This window comes from Oreochromis niloticus, linkage group LG8 (genome assembly GCF_001858045.2).
Source record: "Oreochromis niloticus isolate F11D_XX linkage group LG8, O_niloticus_UMD_NMBU, whole genome shotgun sequence".
NCBI classification, from domain to species: Eukaryota; Metazoa; Chordata; class Actinopteri; order Cichliformes; family Cichlidae; genus Oreochromis; species Oreochromis niloticus.
Window position 1 is genome coordinate 28,054,769 of NC_031973.2, and position 24,579 is coordinate 28,079,347.

Here is a 24,579-nt window from a genome sequence, read left to right on the forward strand (position 1 = left end):
ACGAAAACAAAACAGGCTGTCACGTGAGACAGAACCACGCGAAGCATTTCTGTTTATTATGTCGCAATAAAACCACGTTACGAAAAACAAAAGAAAAAACTAGATTCATTCGAGTTCAGAAATAACCACTGAATAAAGATTAATTTAAGAAATAGACCCATGAGGTTTAATATATAATATATCATAAACAAGCTAAAATATGAATATTGTTGAGGTTTTATTTTACAGTAACATTTCTATTTCCGGTCGCTTAAATCAGCAGTAGGAGGAGGATGGCTCGGTGATGACTGTGTGTTTCCCTGTCTGGTTTTCTGTGTAATGGCATTCCTTATATTGATGAATGAGCTGTAGTCAACGGGATTTACAAACAGGTTAAAGAAATGACCTCTTTTGCATGTATCTTTATGACTCTGCGTTATTTACATATCTGTGTTACAGCAACAGAAGACCACAGTGGGGGGCCACACCTGTCAGCTAAGAACTGGAAACTGAGGCCACACTTCGGAAGATTGAAAAACACTCAAAAGGCCTCCACAGTAACCAGATCCTTGGGATGTGGTCGGAAGAGCAGCTCTCACACAAAACTGTGATTCTGTTTGTTGCAAGGAAACACTGTGTTACTGTATTTCCTGTTACTGTTTAAGACTGCAAAAAAAACAATACAATTATTATCTAAGGACTACACTGTGAAACAGTAGAAGAATGTTAAATTCCAGAAATACTAACTTTCTGTCAAGGTCTGATGGCTCTTCATGTATTAGCTATTTTACTGTGGAATTCAATGAGTCTTGTAGCCAATGGACAAGAATTTTAAAAAATTGTTTCAGAATTGTTAGAAAAGCCTAATTTAATATGTATTCAAAAAATATGGTTGAAATGACAGTTTGATTATATCAGACATTGGTATACAACCATCAGGAATCATAGACAGACTTGAAAGGTGGGGCTGTGGAAACATGTGTGACGAATAGGACATATACCATATCCCATGAGATATGGTATGTCCCATCCCAGAATGGGATATGGTATAATATTATGAATGGAATCAAGGTATGGACATATAAACATAGTGTGACAATATCATGTCATTGTGTGGTCTATTATTATAATCCTAGCAACACACTGAGAACTGATATACTGAATGACGTTGGTGTCCCCATCAAAGGAAATGTGATGTGGGGAGTCGTAGCAGAACTCATTCATGTGAATGAAGAGATAGAAAAAGTTCATAAATGATCATGATTTTGTGTATATTAGTATTGGAAAGGGCACAAGATATCCCAATCCCCTCAATCAAATCAAGCAGTTATAGTGTAAATAGTCAATTCAGGTAAAGACCCAACAAGTCTGTCAGGTTATAGATCCATGGCATTAAGATCAGGGACCATAGAGTTGATGATAACAGAGGCTCCTCATCAAATTTGGGGACTTCTGCAACTCAGAAAACAAGCAGTAAATAGCAAATTGTAAAAGTTGATATTAGAATTCCTGTTCGGTAGGACAAAAGAAGTAAAGATAGGTGCCGATTGTCGTATGATATATCGTATATTATTTAACATAAGGAATAATTATGTTTTTGAAAAGACTGAACAAAATGTAGGAAAATTGCTTTATGCTAAAGATGGGGCGCACTGGATAAGGGGTAGAAATCTTGAATATCTCTGAAATAAAATGCAACCTGCAGGAAAGGAAGGAAGGTAAGCAGAAGACTGTGCAAATAAGTGGGGATTTAAATTATCAGTTAAAAAAAATCATGTCTTTTTTTAAAAATACTATAAATCAGTACATGAACAGACATTCATAGTTACAGGTGCACGTGGTGAGATTTCTACAAAACTTGTTTGATGAGAAGCGAAACTGGTGTTAAAAAAAGTTAGACACAAGTATTAAAAGACAGACAGTTGGTGCTTTTTGAATCTCTCAAGTCGAAGTAGACGTGAGGAAGAGAAGAGCTTATCTGCCTGTACGTGTGTGTTCAGGGAATATAAAGGTGGACTTGTTGGCAAAAATTCATTCAGTTTATAGGAAATTAGCACCAAAGGGGAAAAAATATATAATTCATAGTAGTTTTGAACAGCATGCAGGGCAGGAACCCAAAGCAGGAGATCATTTCTCAGTTAAGAATAGGACATATAGGATTGACCCATACACTACATAGAATAAGCAAACACCCCTTAACACCCCGTCTTTACTCTATTATGACAGGAACTGTTAAAAATGCAATAAGTGCGAGTGGGGAGAGATTTAGTAGCGTCACTGAAAGGATCGCAATCAGAACTTTACACCCGGGAATGTTAGCACCACAGACAGTGCGTATTGTTTTATTATTACAGGAGCATCTTTGAACTACAGGATTGAGAATATAGCTCGTTTCCCCTGCTAATCTGTCCACACGTCAGTGCAGGCGGTGATGCATGTGTAAGTTGATTTGCCGACGCCTTTAAAATAATTAACAGAAGAAGAAGAAAGCCGACCCAGCACCAGAGTTGACCAATCAAAATGCAAGCTAGCTGTGATGTCACGACGCTGCTGTGGCTGTGCAGCGAGGCGACTCTTGCTTCCTTTACAGTAATTTTCTTGTAATTATTTTATTCGAGCTTTTGAATCTCAGTGCGAATGACAGTCAGTGAGGGACAGAGGCACGTTTCATGTAGTGTAAACCATCGAAGAATCGACTCCATGGAGGTCGTGGACAGCCCGCTCAACCTTGTAAGTTTGATGTTGCAATAAGAAGCTATCTTTACAGCAGCTAGGAGTTAGCGGCTAGCCGCTTTGTTGTTAGCTTTGCTGCTGTTATGCTGCGACCGATTTGCTTCGTAAGTCAGATGTTGGAGCAGAGACTGACGCTACTCTCAAGTTGTAAAGTCGGGAAAAACAAGAATATATGGATCTGTTTCATTCGTTAGTAGAGCCATCCAAGCATCACTAGCAACATAGCGCAATGCTTTTATGCCTTATAAAACACCGCTGCAGTACGTTCATGAACAGAGCCTAACCAGCGCTCTGCGCATGGTTTATTTGGTCAGAGACAAATACACAACAGTGACCGAACAGACTAAAAGTGATTAGTTACTGTTTACATTCATTGCCGCCATCTTGGATTGTGAATTCGGGCTTGGTGGAGCTGCTTCGACTTTCTGAGTTGGAAATCCAATTTATGGGAACGTTCCAGTTACCTCGGAAATCAGAACCAGAGCCGCGTCATCCCCATTCACTCCAATGGACCATTTTAGTTTTTACAGTAATGGCGGATCATGCAATAGTTCCGAAACTTAGCAATATACGCTAACCGCACCATAGAGATGCAGAAGTGAAAGAGAAGATGTTTAAAAATAAAATTCAGTGCACCCAGATCAAATTTACTCGTGGGGCACAAATCATCATCAGGAGATGTAGGTGCTGTATATACATAAAGGATATATATCAGGATACTGAAACAATGGATAGAGCCTGGTCAGTTCTCTTCGTATGGTTTATGTAGTGAGTCACAAATACAATAGTGGGATTAAGGATTAAAATTTTTACCTTTTACCTTCATTGTCACCATCTTGGTTTGTTAACTTAAGGTTGTTGTGGCTTTTCTGACTTTCCAAGTATAACATCCGAGTTGAGGAGGCATTCCAGATGAAAACAGGAACTTCTGAAATCAGCTGGAATGCTGATTCTGGCCCACTTGTCAGCATTTAGCAGATACATAGGCCATCCATGTCAGCAATGCACAGTCAGGGTTTTAGATAATTGATCAGGAGCATGTCTGCGACACATGAAACCCTTCTCTGATCACTACATGCCCACGTCATTTGATCTTAATATTTCCTCCTCCTAACTTAGCTACAGCTCTGAAATCCGATCATCCAGGATTACAGTAGAACTACCAGGTAGTGTAACACGTCGAGAAAAAAAACGAAAATCACAGCAAATCACATAAAGTCCAATTTATAGGTTCTAAAGACTTAAAGTAAAGTCTTCAAACAGATTCTGTCGGATCATCAGTCTCATTTTCATAGCATTAATGTTCATTGTCATGTATGACAAGAAGGTTTTTTACAGTAAAGAGGGAAAGCTAGTGTCTGTTTAGTATTTTTGCTTCATATATTATCCCTGGTTTCATTCCACCACCTCTTTAACATTCTCGTAACACACTGCATTCCCTGTCTTACGTTCTTCAGGCTCACCAGCAGTGCAGACAGGCCGACCGTTTGGTAGCTGCTGGGAAGTATGAAGAGGCCATCTCCTGCCATCGAAAAGCAGCAGGTAGTCTCAGTTTCACACACACACTCCTTACAGTCTTCTTCTACCACAGTCTTTCTCCTTACAGTCCTGCCATGTTATGCATTGCTTTTCTGTAGGTGCTATGCAGAGCGTAGGTCGTTCACTGAATGTGTTTTGGGCTCTCTTTCTGGACTTGATCTGCTTTTATGCAGAATCAGAAAGTAACCAAACCACGAGTATAACGTTACAGTGCTGACTCTCCTGCATTTCACTTTCTATATACTTTTACATTGTAGCCATGGTAACATCTTATAAGAAAGCGTCTGAGGAAGGTTGGTGTTGTTGGGTTTGGGTTTTTTACTACATCCACTTCACCTCACACTCCAATCCAGTGCTGAAATAGAAAACCAGCACAACAAATACTGTGTTCCTGTCTTATTGTGATGACCATATATTAAGCTGTATGTTTAATCCAATATACTGTGTGTGTTAGAAAGTATGTATTTTGTCTCATATCTCTGTCCTTCTCTCACTCTCTCTCATACACACACACCTACACATACACACACACACACATACACGCTCTGTCTCACTACCAGATTTTCTGACTGAGGCAATGAAGGCACCCGCGTGTGAGCAGGTGAGACACTCAGTTTTATCTTTTTATCTATCTGTGTTTGATCAGTGATTGAGTGAAACATTTTCTCTGTCATGTACACATGCTGATTAAGATTCAGACACAGTTCTAACACCACCTGTAGTATGCTGTAGGTCATCTAGACCAGCGGTCCCCAACGTCTGGGCCGCGGACCGGTACCAGTCCGTGAGTCGTTTGGTACCGGGCCGTGAGAGTTAAGGCTCGGGTGTGAAATTTATGGTTTTAAGGGTTTTTATCGTTAACTCGGTTTCCCTGGGTCTTTTCCCGTGTTGTAGCTGTGTGTCTTATTTTGAAGGAAATATTTATGCGTTACCATAGCGACCAGAGAGCATTAAGGGGCAGAGAGGAGGATGTTACTCTCAGTGTTGTTGGTGCATTTCAGGAGGACGCTGCTAATAAAGTTACACAGTGAATTCATGTTTATTATTATATTTACAAAATACCACAGTTTTTGTCTCGGTCGTATCATTTTATTTTGTTCTATTTATCCGCCACACCTTAAAGGCCGGTCCCTGAAAATATTGTTTGACATTAAACCGGTCTGTGGCCCAAAAAAGGTTGGGGACCGCTGATGTAGACCCCAGAGGAAAACTGAAGCCATGACAACTCAAGTTTTTTTTTTTTTTTTTAAAGCAGCAGCTGAAGTTAAGGGTCACTTCCTCTAATCTTAAAATAAATAAACACACAAAAATTTCCACCTTATCATCAAAGAAAAATTTAAGGGGAAAATAAACTTAATGTAATGTTGAACATGTAACATCAGGAAGTCAGGAGTATGAAGACAGCGAGACAGTGGGTGAGGTGTAAAAGTAGGAATGACAGATGGTTTAGAGTTTCAGGTAGGAGTACGTAAATGATTAGCTCGTTTGCACTGGTGATGGTCATGTTGACAGTTGAAGAAGAGCAATGAAAATCAGTAGACGTGAGACAGAATGCATGTGTGTGAATGAGAGGGAGGCGGGTGTAACAGTACAGATACATGGAACAGAAGTAGTGAAGGTGGAGGAGTTCAAATACCCAGGGTCAACCATCCAAAGCAACTGACAGTATACACTGTACATCATACTGCTATGATGTATGGTTTGGAGTAGGGCTGCTTAATTAATCGAATTTTAATCTAGATTACGATCTGGGCTTTCAACGATCATTAAAAATGACTGAGCCGATTATTGGCACCTCCCTCGTGCTTTACTCTCGCGCTGCTCCGTGTGGCAAATCGAGCGCACCTTTCTGCGTTTCGAACACGCGTCACAACAATTAAGAGGACCCGAGGAAAGCTCGGAAAGCTTGGAAAGCTAAGCAGAAGTTATTTGGAGAGGAGAGGATAATGGCTGCTGAAGAAAGAATGCCGTTGGTTGAAAAGAGGTAAAACGACTTCAGTGGTGTGGAAACATTATGTGTTCGCGGAGTCAGACGTGGATCAAGTAGACATAGTGTGTAAACTTTGCTACGGTGTCGTAGCTGCACCACAGAGCAACACTACAAATTTATTCAATGATTTGAAGACCGCTCACAAAGTGACATACGTTTGATGCAATTGTGCATTGTGTGGCTACACAGCTTGCCTTGATGTTTGGTTATTTGTATGCATAAATATTGTGCAGTATTTTGAAGTTCACTAAACATATATGTTTACATTTTTCATTTATTTTTTTTATATTGCAAACATTTGCACTGTTATCAGTATTCGCACACTATTTTATATTATTTTTTGACAATCTTTAAAGCCATTATTCAATACATTGTTATTGTTAAATAAATATTGTCAAATAATCGAGATCTCAATTTCAGTGAAAATAATCGTGATTATCATTTTTGCCATAATCGAGCAGCCCTAGTTTGGAGACAGTAGCACAAACAAAAAGAGTTGAAGATGCTAAGATGTTTCATTAGGACTGACTGAGGGTGTCAGAGGGGCAGAGAAGATTCAGGGATGTAGTGAGAGAGGACCTGCACATGTCTGCTGTAAATAAAAACTATATTGACATATGGTCTCCATGGCCTCTTCGTGGTTGGATATGCTGAGGATTTTTTTTTTAATCAGCACTACTACTGTTAATCAGTCTCTGCTACCTATTTTATGCTGTGCAAACCTCAATAAGTAGTAATCTGTAGTAATCTTACAAAACAGACAAATCTTAAACGTAGAGGAGTCAGAAGTCACTCACCAACCCTGCCTGATGATCAGAGTTTCACAGCTGTTTGTTTGTGTATGTCTTGTATCACGAGAGTGATTGTTTGTGTTCCATGGCTGTAGGCTCGTTTGTCCATGGAGCTACAGAGGGACAGTCACATTAAACAGCAACGATTAATCCAAGAGCGCTGGAAGAGAGAAGCTCGGCGAGAGGCGGTTAAGACACGACTTGGCCTAGTGCAGGCTACCGGGCCAGGGTTCTTTTCAAAACCTCCGTCCACAGGCAGCAGCCGGCCCAATGCCTCTCCAGGCGCCTCAGCTGCAGAGCTTGGAAGCGTTGGGGAGAGGGAGTATGACACCTTACTATACCAGCTTCAGACTCGGCAGACTGGAGGAACACAGATTTTAACTCCAGTGTGTTCGGGATCTAAAACCACCAAAGATGACAAAACTCGCCTGGAAGAACAACAGACGACCATCGAGAACTTGCGACTCCTGGTTGATAACCTGACGAATGAAAACCAGCGGCTGAGAGCCGAGAACGAGCGGCTACGACTGGAAAACATGAGGCTGCACTCGGAGGCAGCCGACTTTGTGGAGCGCTCTGAGCTCTGGGTGCTCCCACAAGCAGGTGGTCCTATGGGAACCGGAGTTGGACAGGGAGGGGAGAGCAAAAGGAAGGGAAAGGAGATCGCAATCCCTCAGCTGCCACCGTTGGAAATGCCAGCTCAGGAAGACCTGTGTCTGGATGACCTGCCTCCTCTGGAGCTGCCAGAGGACATCCAGAATGAACTGCAGGAGCTACTAGACAGGGATAAGCTGTAATAAAACACATCACACACACAGATACATGTGGTTCAACCAATACGACTTTGAGTTCAGATGCCAAAATGTTATACAGTGAAGCTACCGGCTCTGACCCACGAGGCCTCTGCTCTGGTGGAATCGGACTACAGGAAGTCAGACAGCAGTCAGTGTTTATGCAACTGGAGCAACAAACGAGAACATCAGAGAGGGAGGAAGTGATAACACTACTATCACTGATGCAAGGCAGTCCAAGTCACAAAGGAAACGTTCACTAATCTGTGAGAACATCAGTGAGGCTGTATGTCAGCATGACTTACACTGAACTCTGTTTAAGGAGAGCAGGACAGGAATACGGTCAAGATTCAAGGTTTTTCCAAAACTTTCACTTATGTCTCAAAGTCTTCTACTGTATTATCACATGTCCCAGATCTCTCTCACACACACACACACACACACACACACACACACACACACACACACACACACACACACACACACACACACACACACAGAGCTTTCCTACAAGAGTTATGACATAATTCTGTGTATGTGTTTGCTACCGCAGGCCTGAGATAAAGACTGAGTGTTGAATGTCTGGATGAACTGCTCCTAAAATTCTTTTGTAACCACACACGCAGATGCATTCAGATCATGATCATGTGTAACTTAATTATAAGAAAGCATATTGGTGTTAAGGAAAAGCTTGTAATAGACTCACTGATGTTTTTCTGAGCAGATACTTGAAGGCTGAAAAAAACAAACGAGCATTCTGATGTTCTTATTATTCCCCAACAGAAATGTAGACACACAGGTTATCAATGGGTGTCAGTGGGGATCCAAGGCTGGTGCACACACAGTGTCATCAGCAAGCTGATATGTTGATGGGCTGATATATTCTGAAAAATTGATACATTAAGGTTTCCAACAGAAATGCCATGTGAATAATGACAATGTTCTTCAAAGATCAAAGGGCAGAGTCCATCAGATCTTTCGCGTAGTTCTTGCGTCTCAGGATTTTCATGTCTGTATTGTTTATGATGTTGAAGTCATTCGTTGTGTCTTTTTGACTCTGTTAACAAACTGTAGTCTGCATTTTATTTCCTGTTTTGAAACCAAGTAATTATTCATTAATGGAAATGTTTAGTCCTGAGCATTTGCATTACACAGTACCATATCATCTGGTGGTCACACATACATTAAACTACACTGGGATCTACTGGTAACATCAGCTGTGTTTTCTATAGATCACATGTGAATACAGTCAGAATACTTGAATTTCACTCACTGAAACCTCTTGGATGGGATGTATCTCAGCAGGCCTGGTTTCCAACACACAAAGAGCATGAAGGCAGTAGAGCACTCCAGTTCAACTCATATTCACTGGGGTGAGCAGACAGTGATGGGCTGACTCTCTGTGTTAAGCCTCACCAGTATCCAAATAGCAGAGGTATGAAAGGCTGCTCACCCTCCTTGTAGTTGTGGCAGGGTAAAACTGTTCTTTGAGGCCAGTGAACATGCTTTCTAACGTGGTTTAGCTGGGCATTGTAACATGGGAGTCTAAGGGGGAAGAGTCACTCTTGGAGCGAGCTTCAAGTGGCCGTTGGAGGAACTACAATTTTTGTCAGTTACACATTTTTAGTCCCAAATGTGGCAGTTTGTACATTACCTGGAAAGCCAAAAGAAGCACCTTAAGTAATCTGAAGGTCTCTTAAATGTTTGGATCACAGTCATCCCAGGATGTGACTTTGTGAATTTTTTTTGGTTTGGATGCCTCTAATAACCTGAAGATATTTTCATCCACACCATAGAATCCGATAACAGAAGAAGCAGAATGGAGCATAAACTGCAGGCAGGGCATGTTTATATTATCATAGGGCGTCAGTGAAAATCCAGTGAGGCTAGAGTCCATCTTAATCACAAAACCATCACTTTAAAAGATTCTTATTGATAGCTTATTCAAGTCCCAACACTTTTACCGACTCCTGAAAAGAAGCTGCGGTTGATGCAAGTCTCACCTTTCACATTTGTTACAAATTGGTTTAGATGCAGCTTTAACCGAGCTGAGCAAGTGTTTAGTCTAGCATGTCTACGAGCAAAGCTGATAGTTTATGTCGGCATAACAGAATAAAGAGGACTTGAGGCAACTTGTTTACTGTGTTGCTTGCAGTCTAATGCATGTAGCATGTGCATGCATACTATCACATATTTCGAGGCATTTGTACAAACTCATGTATTCACTTAAGAGAGTGCATTTCCTTCCTGGATCTACTATGATGAAGATGAAGGCGTGGCTACACACAGGACACTTTGCTGCATTTCCCAGCTATGCAAAACTCATTCATTGTAAGCCACGTGTTTGGCTTAGCTGGCCTTTAAATTGATGGTGATGTGAACAATTGTACAAAATGATGTTCTCTTTTTGAATAAAGCTAACTGACTGTCAGTCTCAGTGTGTCATTTGGACTTCATGTTATTCAATTATTTTTGGAATGAGAAATGAGCAGCCACCGATCTTTACAGAAGCTGCTTTATCATTCTCACAGGGCATGAATGCAGCATGAAAAACCGACCCTGCCAGATGGTCAGCTGTCAGAAATCACAGCGGCTGGAAAAGCTTCAGCAGGCTTCTGATACGTTGTCAACAAACCAAAATGGTGCCTTAGTCAACTTTGAGCGTTCTTGTTTAAAACAAAACAAGTTGTCTTGTTTTTGGACAAGTTTTTGACTCATTGACTGAAAGCAGCAGCTCTAAAATCACCTCAGTTCTTCCAAATGCCCAAGCGCTTAACTAAAGCCCACACATCTGTGTCCCAGCTTGCCACTTGTGGCCGGTTGGATCAGAGTTTTGTTAAAACACTACTGAAGACATTCTTACTGCTGATGCTTCACTTTAAAAGTGTTTCACTTGCAAACCACCTAGAGCTGTCGATCTTGAAGCAACTACAGGGAAATGTCAAGTAGTAGTCGAGTAGTTCAGTAAGCACTGGGTCACGATGTCTGCACACAAGGTTCTGAGAATGGACCACCAATATAGTTAAATTAGTTGAGCAGGTGGCTCATATGCTGCTACTACAGAGGCCTGGGACCACACTGGGCCATTTTCCTGCACATCATTACGCCCGTCTATAAAGGCTTAAAGCCAGAAATAAAAATCTTATTTTAAATAAGCTTTGTAACTGATGCTGGGCCTGCATTTTTAGGAAGTAAACTAAGTCATAAGGAGGCAGTTCTGGAGTGTCGTCCAGGTGCTGCGGACTTGATGCATGCTCAATCATCCAGGTAAGTAAATCCCAAAAGACTGATTCTGTTCATCTGGATGTTTTCAGTGAGAGAAATGTTTCGTCACTCATCCAAGTGACTTCTCTGTGGCTTTTCAACCCCAAAACACGCTGCGCCAAAAACTGGTCCACCCCAAGAATCGGGTCACCCGACACAAACAGAGTAACATAGTGTACGCTGTTAAGTGCCAGGCTTTATACATCGGGGAAACCAAACAACCTCTGGCTAAGAGGATGGACCAACACAGCAGAGCCACCTCGTCAGACCAGGACTCTGCAGTCTATTTACACCTACAGGCCAGTGGACACTCTCTCAAGGATGAGGATGTACACATCCTGGACAGGGAGGAACGCTGGTTTGAGGGCGGAGTCAAGGAGGGAAAGACCATCTCTGAATCCAGGAGGGGGCCTAAGGGTACATCTGTCACCATCTTACAATGCTGTGATTGCAGCCATTCCCCAACTCTGTGAGAGGGACTCATGGACATTGATCAGTGGCTGTTGATCAGTGGTCTTTGATCAGTGGGTTTTGGTCAGTGATTGTTGATCAATGGTCATGGGAATTTGCATAATTATGATTAAGGAACTGACCTCACAGCCCATTGTTCCTTCAGTGGGCTGGTTTCAGTCATTATGCAAATGTACTGTTTATAAGTTTGGGGAAACCTGCAGTCAGCTGAGACTGAAGAAGTCACCGGATGATGATGAAACGTTTCTCCCACTGAAAACGTCCAGATGAACAGAATCAACCTTTGGGATCAGACTCTGTTGTTGGGACACTCAAAGCTTTGGCTTTACTGCTGTCAGTGACGGGAAGTGTTCTTATATTGAAAGAACCACATTCATGTGCTGTTGTCAGATTTATCTTAGTACTGTGTGATTTGCACACACTTCTAATGTTATGGGAAAAATCTGTTTGTGTATGACGCTGAAGTCTAGACACCACAGGTCAACTGACAAACCAGCAGCAGGAAGCAGCAGCAGGAAGTAGCAGCATGTGACTGTAGATCACACCAACCCAGCAGACACATCTTCATCTGTAAGCTTCACAGGTGTTGGTAGGTGTGAACTCTGAACACAGCAGCTTTGGCAAAACTGATTTTTCTGGCAAAGTGAGAAGTCCAAAAACTGCTCTGTGGGCTGTTCTTAACTGTGAGAACATCATCAGCTTCAATGCAGTCAAGATTTTTGTTCTTCATTAATAGTAGCAAATGAAAAATGATATCTGTCCACACTTTGCTCCTGAAAAAGACCGAGTGGCACCATACACTGAAATATGAATTATGACCATGGGATAGAGTACTGTTCCAGTGCCCAGCACCACAGGAGTATGGATAGGATGAGTGATGGAAAGTACAGTTCATACATTTATATGTATAATTTTTGTAATAAAAGGAATTTTGTCTGTTTCACCTCCTGTTTTTCTGTAATATCAACACTATATAGTATTGTTTCATAGTCTCACACCAACACAGATAAAGATTTTAACAGGAAATATGGGCTCTACATCAGATCGACTGCCAATTTCAGTGCACAGAATAAAGTACTGCAAACTCTCAGAACTGAATAATAATGGACAGACCACAGGATTTGTTGGCCTGACTGCAGTCAGACAAACTTTATTTTATTACACCTCCACACACCAGGTATCTTCCCCACAAAGTTCAAACAGCTACAGCCATAGTGCTTTGTGTGGATACATAAAGCTTTGGTATAATTAGTTAAGTTACAATCGTTAAATGGACCCGCTGCTGTGAATACGTTTGGCTTGTTGCATCAAAGCAAATGAAAAAAGGCTGAAAATTCCTCTGCTTTAGGACAGACAACCTGCTGAACCAGAAGCACGATGACACATCGACATCGTTTCTGCCAGAGAAACGCAGAAATCACAACGTCGCTCAACCAGCAGTGTGTGAGGAAACGAATGCTACGAGCAGCTGTTGATATCAGCATCCATCAGCCATCTCGCGCTCTGCATCCTCTCACAGCTAGTTACATTAAAATTGAGATGACAAGCAAGGACAGCATAAAGATAAAAAAGTATAAGAGGAGGTATATGTGCAAAACGTGGCTGCAATACAAAACACCTTTTGATCACCTCACAAAAAAAAAAAAAAAAAAACACCATTCAGAAGGCAAAACTTGAGTAATACCACAAAACACGACTTGAAATTTACAACCAGGGGAGTGATCGGGACACAGTACAAAGTACACCAATAAAAAGCAGAAAATAATCATCAAGAGTGGGAGCTGCAGGCCTGCACAAGTGCTGAAACTCTCTCTTATTCACTTGGTTTTTCCCCCCGACAGAGGAGACCAGTCTGAACATGAGCTTCAGCCTCTGTCAGTCCTGCTCTCCTCAAATGCTCATGCTTTCACATTGGTCTCCATTGGTACCATAAGTGGGTACCAATTGGGCCATGAGTCAAGAATCCAACAATAGTGGTACCAGCAGGTAAAACAGCTAAAAGGCAGCAAAAGCAGAACTAATGCCAAACTTTTCGAATAGAGTTTGAAGCTGAATCTAACTGCTAAATAACTCATAAAAACATATTTATATACCATATAATAAAAACAACTTTGGTTATTCTAAATGTAAGTTCAACATTTTATATTCCACTACCAGAACAGTGATTTTCACTTTGAGCTGAAAGTTGAAATGAAGTTCAATCCAAATCAGGATGAGTTAAGTCTGTTTTTGTATTACTCCAGAATGCACTTAGTAACACAGCTGTGTTGTTGTTGTTGTTTAGCTGAATGTCGCTCGCTCATGTAATGTTTGCTAATAAGACTGAGATGTGTTATTAGACATTTGCCCTTCTTCTGCTGCTCTTACAACAACTGCCTGGATAAAGCTTTCATTAAGATTTTTAAAAAGCAATTTTAAAAGCAATGTAAATGTCTATGTAGAGTATGAGTGTTAGCCATTAGTGTCACGTGACTCCAGCCAAGCACGTAATAGTTGAAGGTTCACTCATACTTTGATACTTTGGTCTTTTCCACAAGAAAAATGATTGATACAAAAAGACAAAGTTGACAATAGTGGAGAACCAAAGATGAACCAAACAAACCAGAGCTTGTTCTTATTGAGGGGTTACTATTATGCTGTGATGCAACAGGATGAAAACTAGTGAAGCATGACTTTATGAACTCCTCACAGAGGACGCCTTAGTAGGTGGCATGTGTTCTGTAAAATTACACAAAATCAACAGCTGATCTAAAATCTAGACACACATAGAAACATGTCTACAAAGCTAATGAAGAAAGAAACAAATCACACATCCCACAACAAAGACATCATGTACTCGTCAGCCCGTGAGTGTTCGCTGAGAGTGAGCTCTCTTTGAGCCACTGCTTGTAATAAATATGTCAGCAGAAAGGTGATCGTCAAAGAGCTCAGCAGAGTGAAAAGTCAGAGATAAAAACAAGCTGACAGTACCATCCACCAATCAGCAGCCTGCTCAGCTGTGTGTATGTATGCGACAGCAGTAATCTCTTTAGATTCCATAGTTAACGGAGCTCAGTGCTGGTCTCTTCTTGCCTTTAATCTTCAGTGATCCATAACGAGCCTGGTGACAACATTTAAGAAATACACTCATCAGTGTTCATACAGTCCAGAGATTCAGCACTACTGACTGTGGCAGAAGGATTTATCAAAAACAACACACACAAACTAATGACTAATGTGCGTTTCTCATTTCCAGTGGTAGTGGAACAGAAGACTTACGTCTTTGCGAACTCTGGATCGTGACAGTTTGACACTCTGCGATCGCCTCAGTCCTTTCTGACTGACAGCCTCGTCTTCAGAGAAGGTCGGCTCGGCCTCTTCGTCCGTCCTTTCCTCCTGATCATAATAGTACTCTGGAGGACAGAAACACATACAGATGCATCAGGAATCACAAAAACACACAATGTTTGCATCCATCGATTCTCCTCCTCCACCTGTCCAGGGCGAGGTTCACCCTGGACAGGTGCCCAGTGTCTTGCAGGGCTAACACAGAGAGATTAAGACGCTCACATTCACAGCTATGACGAATTCAGAGTTACCAACCTCACTGCATGTTGTGGACTCTGGGAGGAAGCTCGAGTACCCAGATTTAAACCCAGGACCTTCCTGCTGTGAGGCGTCAGTGCTGACCACCACACCACCATGTCTGAGTGTCAACAGTGATCACCAAATTCAACGCAAGACTTTTTATACTGTTTTTACTATTGAAAGGGCCCACAGTCAATAAGCACACTCATACTGAAATATTCAGTACAGTAATATAAATAAACAGGAAACAGAAGCACAAATCAAATACACAATGATACTAAAACAACAATGAGACACAAAACCACCAGAACTAAACTATCACAATAAACTGGTGAGCTCCTGTGAGGACTAACACCTCCTGCACGCTTTGTAGGAAAACTGTTTGTAATACTGAAGCATGTGAGTGATGAATGTGAGGGGCATGTGTTCCAGCAGAGGGCAGCACACACCACAACTGCTGCCTCTCTCTTTGGCTCCACTGTCATAAACATACAACAGCATAACCGCATTATTAATAACATCTGCAGCTCTTTAGTGAACTGCACTGAGCTTATCATATAACCATCACTGACCAGACTGCCTTACACTATTGTATTGCACTCTTGTATCCAGGGATGTAAGAAAATATCCATACATTGGAATATTGCAATATTTTGTGTTACGATACTAAATCGATATTCAAAAGCAGTGTTATCGATTTTTTTAATTGAGAATTTACTGTTTATTTCTTTTATGTGTTGCAATTCAAACTGCGGCCGCTAGTTGTCAGTAGTTTTTACCGCCTTCACTACGACGGAAAAACAAGGTCTCGCGATAACACTGGATGTGCTGTAGAAGCGTCTATTTTGCCAAACCAAAGAAGTAGAACAGTGGATGTGTGGCAAACTGTGCTAGCTCACTGATGAAAGAAGAGGAGAGGATACAGCCGGCCTCGGCAGATTTCAAAGCAGATGTGTGGACTTATTTTGAATTCAGGACAAAAGAAGGCAGTAAAGACTTTGACAAGAGCTATGAAGTCTGTAAAATCTGCACCGCCACAGTCAAATACTCAGGTAACACAAATTTACGAGTACATGTGTCTAGACACCATAGCGACGTAGCATCAAATGCTAATAAGGCAGATGTTCATTTCTCCATTCATTTTGAACTTAAAGAGTGTTTTTGTTTCCTCTAGTGAAATGTATCCCTCTATTTTAGTTAAGACAGCTCATGTCAAGCATTTAACAGTTTGGACTGTTTACTGTGAGTTTTCATACAATCAACACAAACACAAATATCGTCTGGCTTTTAGTATCGCAATATATTGTATTGTGACACATATTGTATCGCCAAATTCTTGTATCAACTGTATGCACTACACTTGAATATTAGTATGATGACAAAGTTGATTTGGACTTGATGAATGAATCGTTACCAAACACACTCAAAATCAATTACTAGCAGAAAGAAGAAACCACATTATCTGTTGTGACAGAGAACGACACGACTGTACAGCACAGCTCCAGCGCTCTAACAGAAACATCCTGCAGAGCCTTCAGTTTTCAGGCCCCTCTTCTGTGGAACCAGCTTCCAGTTTGGATTCAGGAGACAGACACTATCTCTACTTTTAAAGCTTCAAACTTTCCTTTTTGCTAAAGCATATAGTTAGGGCTGGATCAGGTGACCCTGAATCCTCCTAGGCTGCCGGGGATTCCCATGATGCACTGGGTGTTTCTTCTTCTTCTTTTTCTGCAGAACTGCAGTTCTGTGGTCAGTACAGATCCAGAACAAAGGGCCGCAGTACCGCAGCTCTCGAATCACGTGAAAACTATGACTCAAGGTATTTAAGCTCATTCACCTTCACATCCTTTACTCCGTGCGTCTCCCGCTCATCCACACGTGGTTGTAACAATTCCAAAGGTTCTACATTTCTATGGAGGATTTATTAAGCATCAGATCTGTTAATAGTAAAATGAATGTGCAGTAGGGCTGTGCGATTTGACCAAAATCTCATATCCTGATATGAGACATTTATCGTCCCGACAACGATATAAATCACAAAAATGTTACATTTTTCTGTAATTTCTGTGAATCTCGGGCAACTCGACTTGAAGTATTTTCAGCTGGGCGTTGCGTACCTGGAGTTGAATGTTTTGACCGATGCATGAAACTATACATTTTTACACATAACTTATAACGGGCACCATTTTCTTTGTGAGTATTTATAAGACGGCGTGCTGCGGGGAAAAGCCTGTTCTAACGTTTGAGTCTAAGGTTTATTTTGAGCACCTGACGGCTCTTTTTGCTTCTTATCCGTAAACTCTCTCCACACTCTGTCACGTGATTCTTGCGTAGGTGGTAGAGGTTTGTCGTGTTTGAGTCTGAGGTGGGGACCAGTTTCCTGCATAATTTGCAGAGTACAGTTTTCTGGTCCGTGTCAGACTTTTCATAACCACACCACGTCCATGCTACAGAGGGAGCCCCTCGTTTTGACTGGTCCTTCTGTTTGTCATCATTTCAGTTTATGAAACATCTCAACAGGATCTTCAGCTTTATTGTGAAAGGTTTAGGTGGAAAATAAACAAGAGGAGCCACATGCTGGGTTCACCATCGCTGTTGCTAATGACAACGCATAAAAACAGTCGCTTATCTGTCCATAGTGTGGTTATTTTAAATATAAGTGAAAGAGAGAACCTTAAGAAATTAATATAGCCTCTATAGTGACCATCAAAACCATGAAAAAATAAACCGTAAACAGTTTATTTTGCGACACCACGAAACAAACAATAGCGTAATATTAAATAATAGACGTTTTCATATCGTCACCTGATGTATATCGTTATATCGAACAGCCCTAATGTGCATCATCATCAGTTATTTTTAAGTCTGTTAAAAGGATGACAGACATAATATGAAGCCTCACAGGCAGTGAGGAGCACACAAAAGAGAAGTTGTCAGGCATAAATGTCTCCGTCTTCATCTCTCTGTAGCTCCTCCTCTTTGTCTGAGCTGAATACATAATACATTCTCTCTCAGTATGCTGATACTGTGTAGCAGCCTTTTTCCCTTACATCCACCCATCCATCTCTTCCATCCGTCTCCTACATCTCCATTCTCCTTCTATATATTCATCTTTGTCCTCTCCTCCTTCATCTCACCCCTCGTTCTGTCTCTTTCCACACCTCACCTACTTGCTGGCTGGCTGGGGGTGTGTGGGTGGGTGTGTGTGTCTGTCTGAGTGTGAGAGCGAGAGAGAGAGCAGGAGAGTGTGTTTGACATTCCACTGGCATCCCACACAACCTTATCTCATCCCCTGTGTCTGCTGGGAAGTCATCTCACACACTCTCACTCTACACTGCAGAGTGTTTTCATTGAAATGCCAACCAGCCTGCAGTTCTCAACAAGCCGAGGACAAACACACAGGAAGAAGTACAAAGGTAACAATGTAGCTGTTTAACAAAGTCCTGCTCATCTGTGCCGCTTTTTCTTCTGATCATCATCATCATTATTATTTATGATGATTGTCATTATTCTTAATTATTATTAGTCAACATTGTAATAAAATAATTTTATCTTATTTATCCCCAGTGTCAGTCTTCATGAATTACTGCTTTGACATTTTTTGCCAAACTCATACTAAAATTAAAATGTAATATCACTGGAAAGAGTTTCACTGATATCTGCACATTTTACAGGAGTCAGATGTTTGGGATTCACAGGGTTTCCTTCATGGCATGTGTGAGGTTTGCATCTGGTTACATGACTGAGTGTTGAGCACGTGTACTCTCTGCTCAGATTGTTGCTCATACAACAATCTAAACGTTGAGCTCAGGCTCTTCAGGTTTTTGGTTTGTTTTGAGCTGTGTACAGCAGGGAGACACTTTTCAGGGAAAACATAACTAAAGGTCCACTCACTGGCTCGTTGTAAAGCTCCAAACCCCAACAGGCTTCCTCAGATACTAGACGTTTTGTAGTTGTCATGGAGACGGTGGCGAGAACCAGTGACAAACAGAACGACGTCACCATGAAGGACTGACCCTTGATTGGAAATAGCAACAATTTTTTGTTCTGTTTTCTCATCTTAGTATTGTTTAGATGAGAAATCGGAATTGTTTTCCAAAACAATATAAATATAATGATGTCTCCAAAAGCTACCATATTAAACACACGTTATCAATCAGCTGTCAGGATTATAGTCAAGATGTCAAACCTCCAATAACACTGATTTTTTTCTTTTTGTTTCCTTTTCCATGAATTGTTGTGATTGAGAAGTTGTGTTATGTTTATGAGCGAAGTGTGTGTGTGTGTGTGTGTGTGCGTGCGTGCGTGCGTGCGTGTGCGTGCGTGTGTGTGTGTGTGCGTGTGTGTGCATGCGCATGTACCATCTCCGTCCGGAGCGTCACTGCTCCGAGACCTCCTGACAGCAGGGTTGGATGAATGGGAGCTGTACTGGTACAGCTGGTTTCCTCTGTCGTCCTGCTGGTCTATCTGTGTGAGGTCATGCATACTCAGGCTACGCAGCTTCTCAGTAATGGCCCCCTGACCCTGCAGCACACACAACACTCAGCATTACACCACAGGAACATCTCAGAGATCAGCCATGCTGATGTGTGTAAGTTACAATCACAGAAAGAGCAGAGTCTGTAGTTTATCAATAATCTGAATTATGTGGTGATGTTTTTGTTTCCAGGAAACTGTGTGGCTGTTCTCTATTAAATTACCACAGTCGTCTTTCACGTTAATGGCTACAGTCATACAGGTGTGCTGTTTCTGATCCCATCAGTTGTTATAACAGACACTGTAGACTTTAATTTGTCTAAATTAAAAGCAGACGTAGTCGTGCAGTTGTAACTAGTGTCAGATATCTAAAGTTCATTACTCACCAGTCAAAATGTTAAATCCTCATAATAATACTCTATTTTGTATAATTTGAAATATTTCTTTGCTTATCTGTAACTTAGATACACGTCACATCTAAACAGCTACAATTAAAATTTGATGCATTATAATTTCACATATTTATGCATCATTGTATCCAGAATGTCATTGTGATTCTGATTAATATCAACAATTCAATTTTCACTTGTGAAAATCTGAGTTGTTAATGTCAGCTGTTCAAACTTTACTAGTTCACTGGGAACACTATACTATACTATATTAATACAGTACAGATATTATATTGGAATTGCAGAAATGTGACAGTAAAAACACAGACACATTGTAAACTACAGTACTGTGAGCTGGTGTTGAGCGACCCTTCACTTCTTTATGTTTTGGTAGAAAGATGAGAAATAGATCCAACAATTTACTGAAGTATGGACGTGGAGGAGATTGTTCATATGCTGGACTATCAGTATCTTACATGAAGAATAAAATATTTACACTGGAGAAAACTAAACTTCAGTCCTCACTGCAGCGCTGTTACACAACTGTAAAGTGCTTTATGCTCATTTAAAAACCTGTGAGACAAAGTGACCGGTGGAGTATAGAAATGCATACATGTTGTTTAAATTACTTTGCTGTGACAACATTTTTACATTAAAATGTTTAAGAAGCATTACACTTTTTTCCACAACACTCATTTCTTGTGCTGCTGATCTGTGTTTTTCCTTCATCATTACTGTATTTTTAGAAATATGAAACACTGGGAGACATCATGAAAGGAACCCTTCTGCATTAAAGGATTAGTTCACTTATTTTTCAAGCCTCTAAGACAATCAGGAACAAATAAAGACTGAAACAGGCTTCGTTTGCCTTCATGACGCCTCTCATCCACACTGAGAGGGTTCAGTGTAATTAATAAGGGCCAAAGCCACAGTCCTCCTCAGAGCACCACAGCTTCAATAGCAACAGGCTTCAGCACTCTGAGGCTGCATTTCCACTGTAACTAGACCCACTAGTGTAACTGATACCTAATGGAACTGATTAAATGACACTGTCTGCTTCAGATCTGTGAATTAAACCATAAATCAATTAAACATATAAAGACGAATAATTGATGATGACAAGAATACGCTAACTGTGAATAACGAGGTACAGAATATATTCAGGTCAGGGATGTTACTGAATCATGATGAAGATGTTACCACGGAAACACTTCACAAAGAACATGAACAGCGGAGGGGGGGGGGTAAAGAAATGAGAGTATGTGTAGTGTTGCAATGTACAGCAGTATATTAGGACCATTACAGGTATATTAGAAAAGTTAGTGAGAACAAAACTTGAAGATTCTCAAAATTATAAAGTCAGACATTCACAGGGATATTTTCTTCCCTGTAGTGTAACGGCCATATAAGCTCACTAGTGATTAATAAGAAAATTTGATATATAATTCTTAATTTATTTTTGTTTGTTGTTTGTAAACATATAGAGCCCTGGTATGCTGCTGTAACAATGAAATTAATGTTTCAACAGAGGTTAAAAAACATCAAACACATTAAGGGACATACAATGAAAAAGAAACCGTGTCGTAAATAATGAGTGACATGTATTTGCAACACCACCAAGTCCATGTCAAAACAGAAAACAAAAAGAAGAATCAAATTAAAACTGATGTTCTCAAGCAGCAGGTCTGGACACAGACGATAATCAAAGGGTGGATGCTGAGCTGTATGAAACAGAACATTCTGTCCATGCTGCTTACACTGACTGGTTTTTACCTCCCAGAGCAGCCTGCTGAACCACCGAAACCCTGAAGACACAAGGATGTTAGTGCAGACAGAAAAGAAACAAAAGTCAGAGGGAAGACAGGAGGCAAGTTGGTGCAGATGCAGAAAACATCATCTTAAAAGCAAACGTCCAGCTGAGATCTGCAGTATTCCCTCAGGATCCAAAACATTCACAACCCTGCATGCTGATGACCAACAAACATACAATATAGAACAATGTCAACTCATATTTAGTCGAGTTTGTTACACTTGCAATCTTAATAACACAACAACAGAGTAGGACCCTTTAATCTGGACAGTGGTTGGGTTTCTCTGGGTCACTTTGAGTTAACAATAATACAATGAAGCAATTATTCTGCTTTCCTTTGGGGCCAATGATGCTACATTTTCATACTACAGTGTTTTCAACTTAAATGTATGTTTATTGCATGTCTGCACCATCCTGACAGCAGTGACAGGAACATCAAAAATAGTCCCTGTTTATATTGTTTGCATCTGCTTAAAACTAGCAAATTGTTAACCAAGAGTTGCCTAGATGATGAAAGTACTCTGATCTAAAATGGGATGTTTTGATGTGACCTTTATTACCTCTTCAAAGCTAAACTAAGTTTATGTGATCTTATTAACAAGTTCTTCAGTCCCGTAGTTACCAAGAGCAATGCAAATGTTTTATCAGTTATCAGTGTGGATACAGACATATCTCACAAAAGGGGACAAAAAGGAGCACTGTGAGCTGTAAAATTCATTTGGTAAACTGGTTGGTTACCAAACCAGCCAGGACTGCAAGCTTCCACATTACAGCACATTTTATTTTTTGATTTTTTGATTTCTTAGATTTGACTTTGTTTGCTATGACTTTATTTATTGAATTTTAGTCCCATGCTCTGTGAGATGGACAAAAAAAGCGGCTTTGAACTGTAAACTGGACGGAGGAAAAGCTCTGAAATGTCTTTTCTTCTCAGTCTGTGACAGTAGGTACATGTGGTGTGGTGTAAATGCCAGGTTTGCATGTCTAACCCCAGCTCTAGGCTCAGCTAAACTATTTCAAACAGATTTTATGTGCATTTCAGATGGTTTTATTGTAAAAGCCAAGGTCAATCAAATTCCTACTAAGACGCAAGAATATTTTAAAGAAATGAAAAACTGTTACTAACCCCGTGATGAGAAAACATGCATGCAGAGAAAAGAAGAGAGACTGTAAAGACAAACGGGGAACACAAAGATGAAATATGTAAGGAAAGATCTTCATGTCAAGGAAAAAACCATAAGAGACTCAAAATGAGGCAGTGAGATGCAGGACAGTGACACAGAGCCATCGCTTTGATTAGTAAGTGGAGACAGGAGGCTTTTTATGAGGCCTTCACTGCCACAGCTAGGACACAAAAACTACAGTGAAGTTGGATAAACAACCACACTTGTCGTTGATCCTGCTGAGTGCTGCTTCTTTGTTTTAGAATATGCACACCTGACCTCATTCATTTTAAAAAGTGTTTCTATTTGAAAAAGCAGGTGCTCCTTTTCTAAAACAGAACATAATACAGTGTTGCTCAGCTGAAGTCAGCCACAAACTAATTCCACTGAAGAACTTCAGTTACTCTTAAATGAAGTATGGCCTGTTTAAAAACCCCATTCAGAGTCGATGGGTAGCGTGGTCAGCAGAACCTGGTTCAATGCAGTCGTGCAAATACTTCCAATTTGGGAAAACCACTCAAGAACTCGACTTCATTCAGTTTTAACTCATTAACAACATTCAAGTTGTTTAGTTGTGAAGTCATTTTGTTTGACACGGCTGACGGTGTCGTAGTGAAACCAACCGCTCCACAGGCTAAAATGTTAGCAAACACTGTCTAAATGCTTAGGCTAAGGTAACATAGCTAATGTTATCTTATAGTAAGACTCATAGAGACCATCCTAACATCTTAATGTTAACATTTTCTGATACTTGAACATTGCACCTGCTAAATCCTAAGTGGTCAATCAATTCAGTTTAATTCTGTGTCTTTATTTGTTTGTTTATTTGTTTGTTTATTTACACACACAAACACACAACATAATTCTATTATAGTTATATATTATAATACCTACATACTATTAATAATTAATAATGTACTAGTTTTGCATCATTTATAAATCATTATTCCTCCATTTCTAAACATGGGCTTAACTGGTTTAGTCTTGCTTAATAAAGCTACTTTCAGCTGCTCCCATAAACAAATAAAATTACTTAATACCAACTAATTCTTGATCATCATCATCATCATCATCATCATCATCATCATCACAATAATGTGCAGTAGTTATTAATTTGTTACAGGAGTTAGCTGTTTTGTAGTGTCTCACAAACCATGTGTTCATATTTGGAGCTAAACACTGCTGTACTACTGTAGATCTTATAACCTGGCACCATTAATTTTTTCTTTGTAGTGGATCCTCACTGCTCAGGTGCTGTGAAGCGTGAGATCAACTGGGCTTATCTGGATCACGCAGGTATTCAAGAAATGCCGAAGAAACCAGTTCAAATGCAATTTATTTATACTGGCTCTGCAGGAAGAGCATCTGAGGCACAGACATCCACACAGAGGATGTGTGTACACATGCAAAGGGTATCAGACACATCGTCAAGTGAAGATCTCGTACAGGCTATCGATTCATCTCCTATGCACTCATTCATGCACCAATACCACAGTGACTGTCTATATGCGCTTACATCTGATTTAGCGAGCTAAATAAGGACATTCAGTGCCCACAGGCTTTACTGTAGAAAACAGATAAAGGAAGCTGTTGCAAGCAAAGAGAGCTGAAGCCGA

The 24,579-nt window shown here is 40.5% G+C and overlaps 2 protein-coding genes across 3 annotated transcripts in view; one reads left to right on the plus strand and one right to left on the minus strand.

The window, feature by feature from the left end:
• The first annotated feature begins 2,470 nt into the window (after nt 1-2,470).
• Nucleotides 2,471-10,254, plus strand: nrbf2b (nuclear receptor binding factor 2b). 2 transcript variants are annotated; one of them, XM_005471230.4, is made up of 4 exons: nt 2,471-2,709; nt 4,170-4,254; nt 4,812-4,852; nt 7,128-10,254. In XM_005471230.4, the coding sequence occupies exons 1-4, from the start codon at nt 2,617-2,619 to the stop codon at nt 7,827-7,829; spliced, it is 921 nt and encodes a 306-aa protein (XP_005471287.1). In that variant the 5' UTR covers nt 2,471-2,616; the 3' UTR covers nt 7,830-10,254. The 2 variants fall into 2 exon arrangements, with proteins under 2 accessions (XP_005471287.1, XP_005471288.1); XM_005471231.4 differs by having other exon boundaries at nt 2,480-2,568.
• A 2,424-nt stretch (nt 10,255-12,678) lies between these two features.
• The window catches only part of reep3b (receptor accessory protein 3b), a 36,719-nt gene continuing 24,818 nt past the window's right edge, over nt 12,679-24,579 (minus strand). Inside the window, exons 6-8 of the mRNA XM_005471229.2 lie at nt 19,487-19,649; nt 14,817-14,950; nt 12,679-14,658 (exon numbers count right to left, since the gene is read on the minus strand). Coding sequence (XP_005471286.1) covers nt 14,587-14,658; nt 14,817-14,950; nt 19,487-19,649 — 369 coding nt within the window. The 3' untranslated portion in view covers nt 12,679-14,586. The remainder of the gene's footprint in view (nt 14,659-14,816; nt 14,951-19,486; nt 19,650-24,579) is intronic.

Excerpts from the sequence above, each read along its gene's own strand:
- nrbf2b (XM_005471230.4), top strand. The coding sequence starts at position 2,617 with ATGACAGTCAGTGAGGGACAGAGGCACGTTTCATGTAGTGTAAACCAT. Across the intron at positions 4,255-4,811 it reads CTGCCATCGAAAAGCAGCAG|ATTTTCTGACTGAGGCAATG; the intron begins GTAGTCTCAGTT and ends TCTCACTACCAG. Across the intron at positions 4,853-7,127 it reads AGGCACCCGCGTGTGAGCAG|GCTCGTTTGTCCATGGAGCT; the intron begins GTGAGACACTCA and ends CCATGGCTGTAG.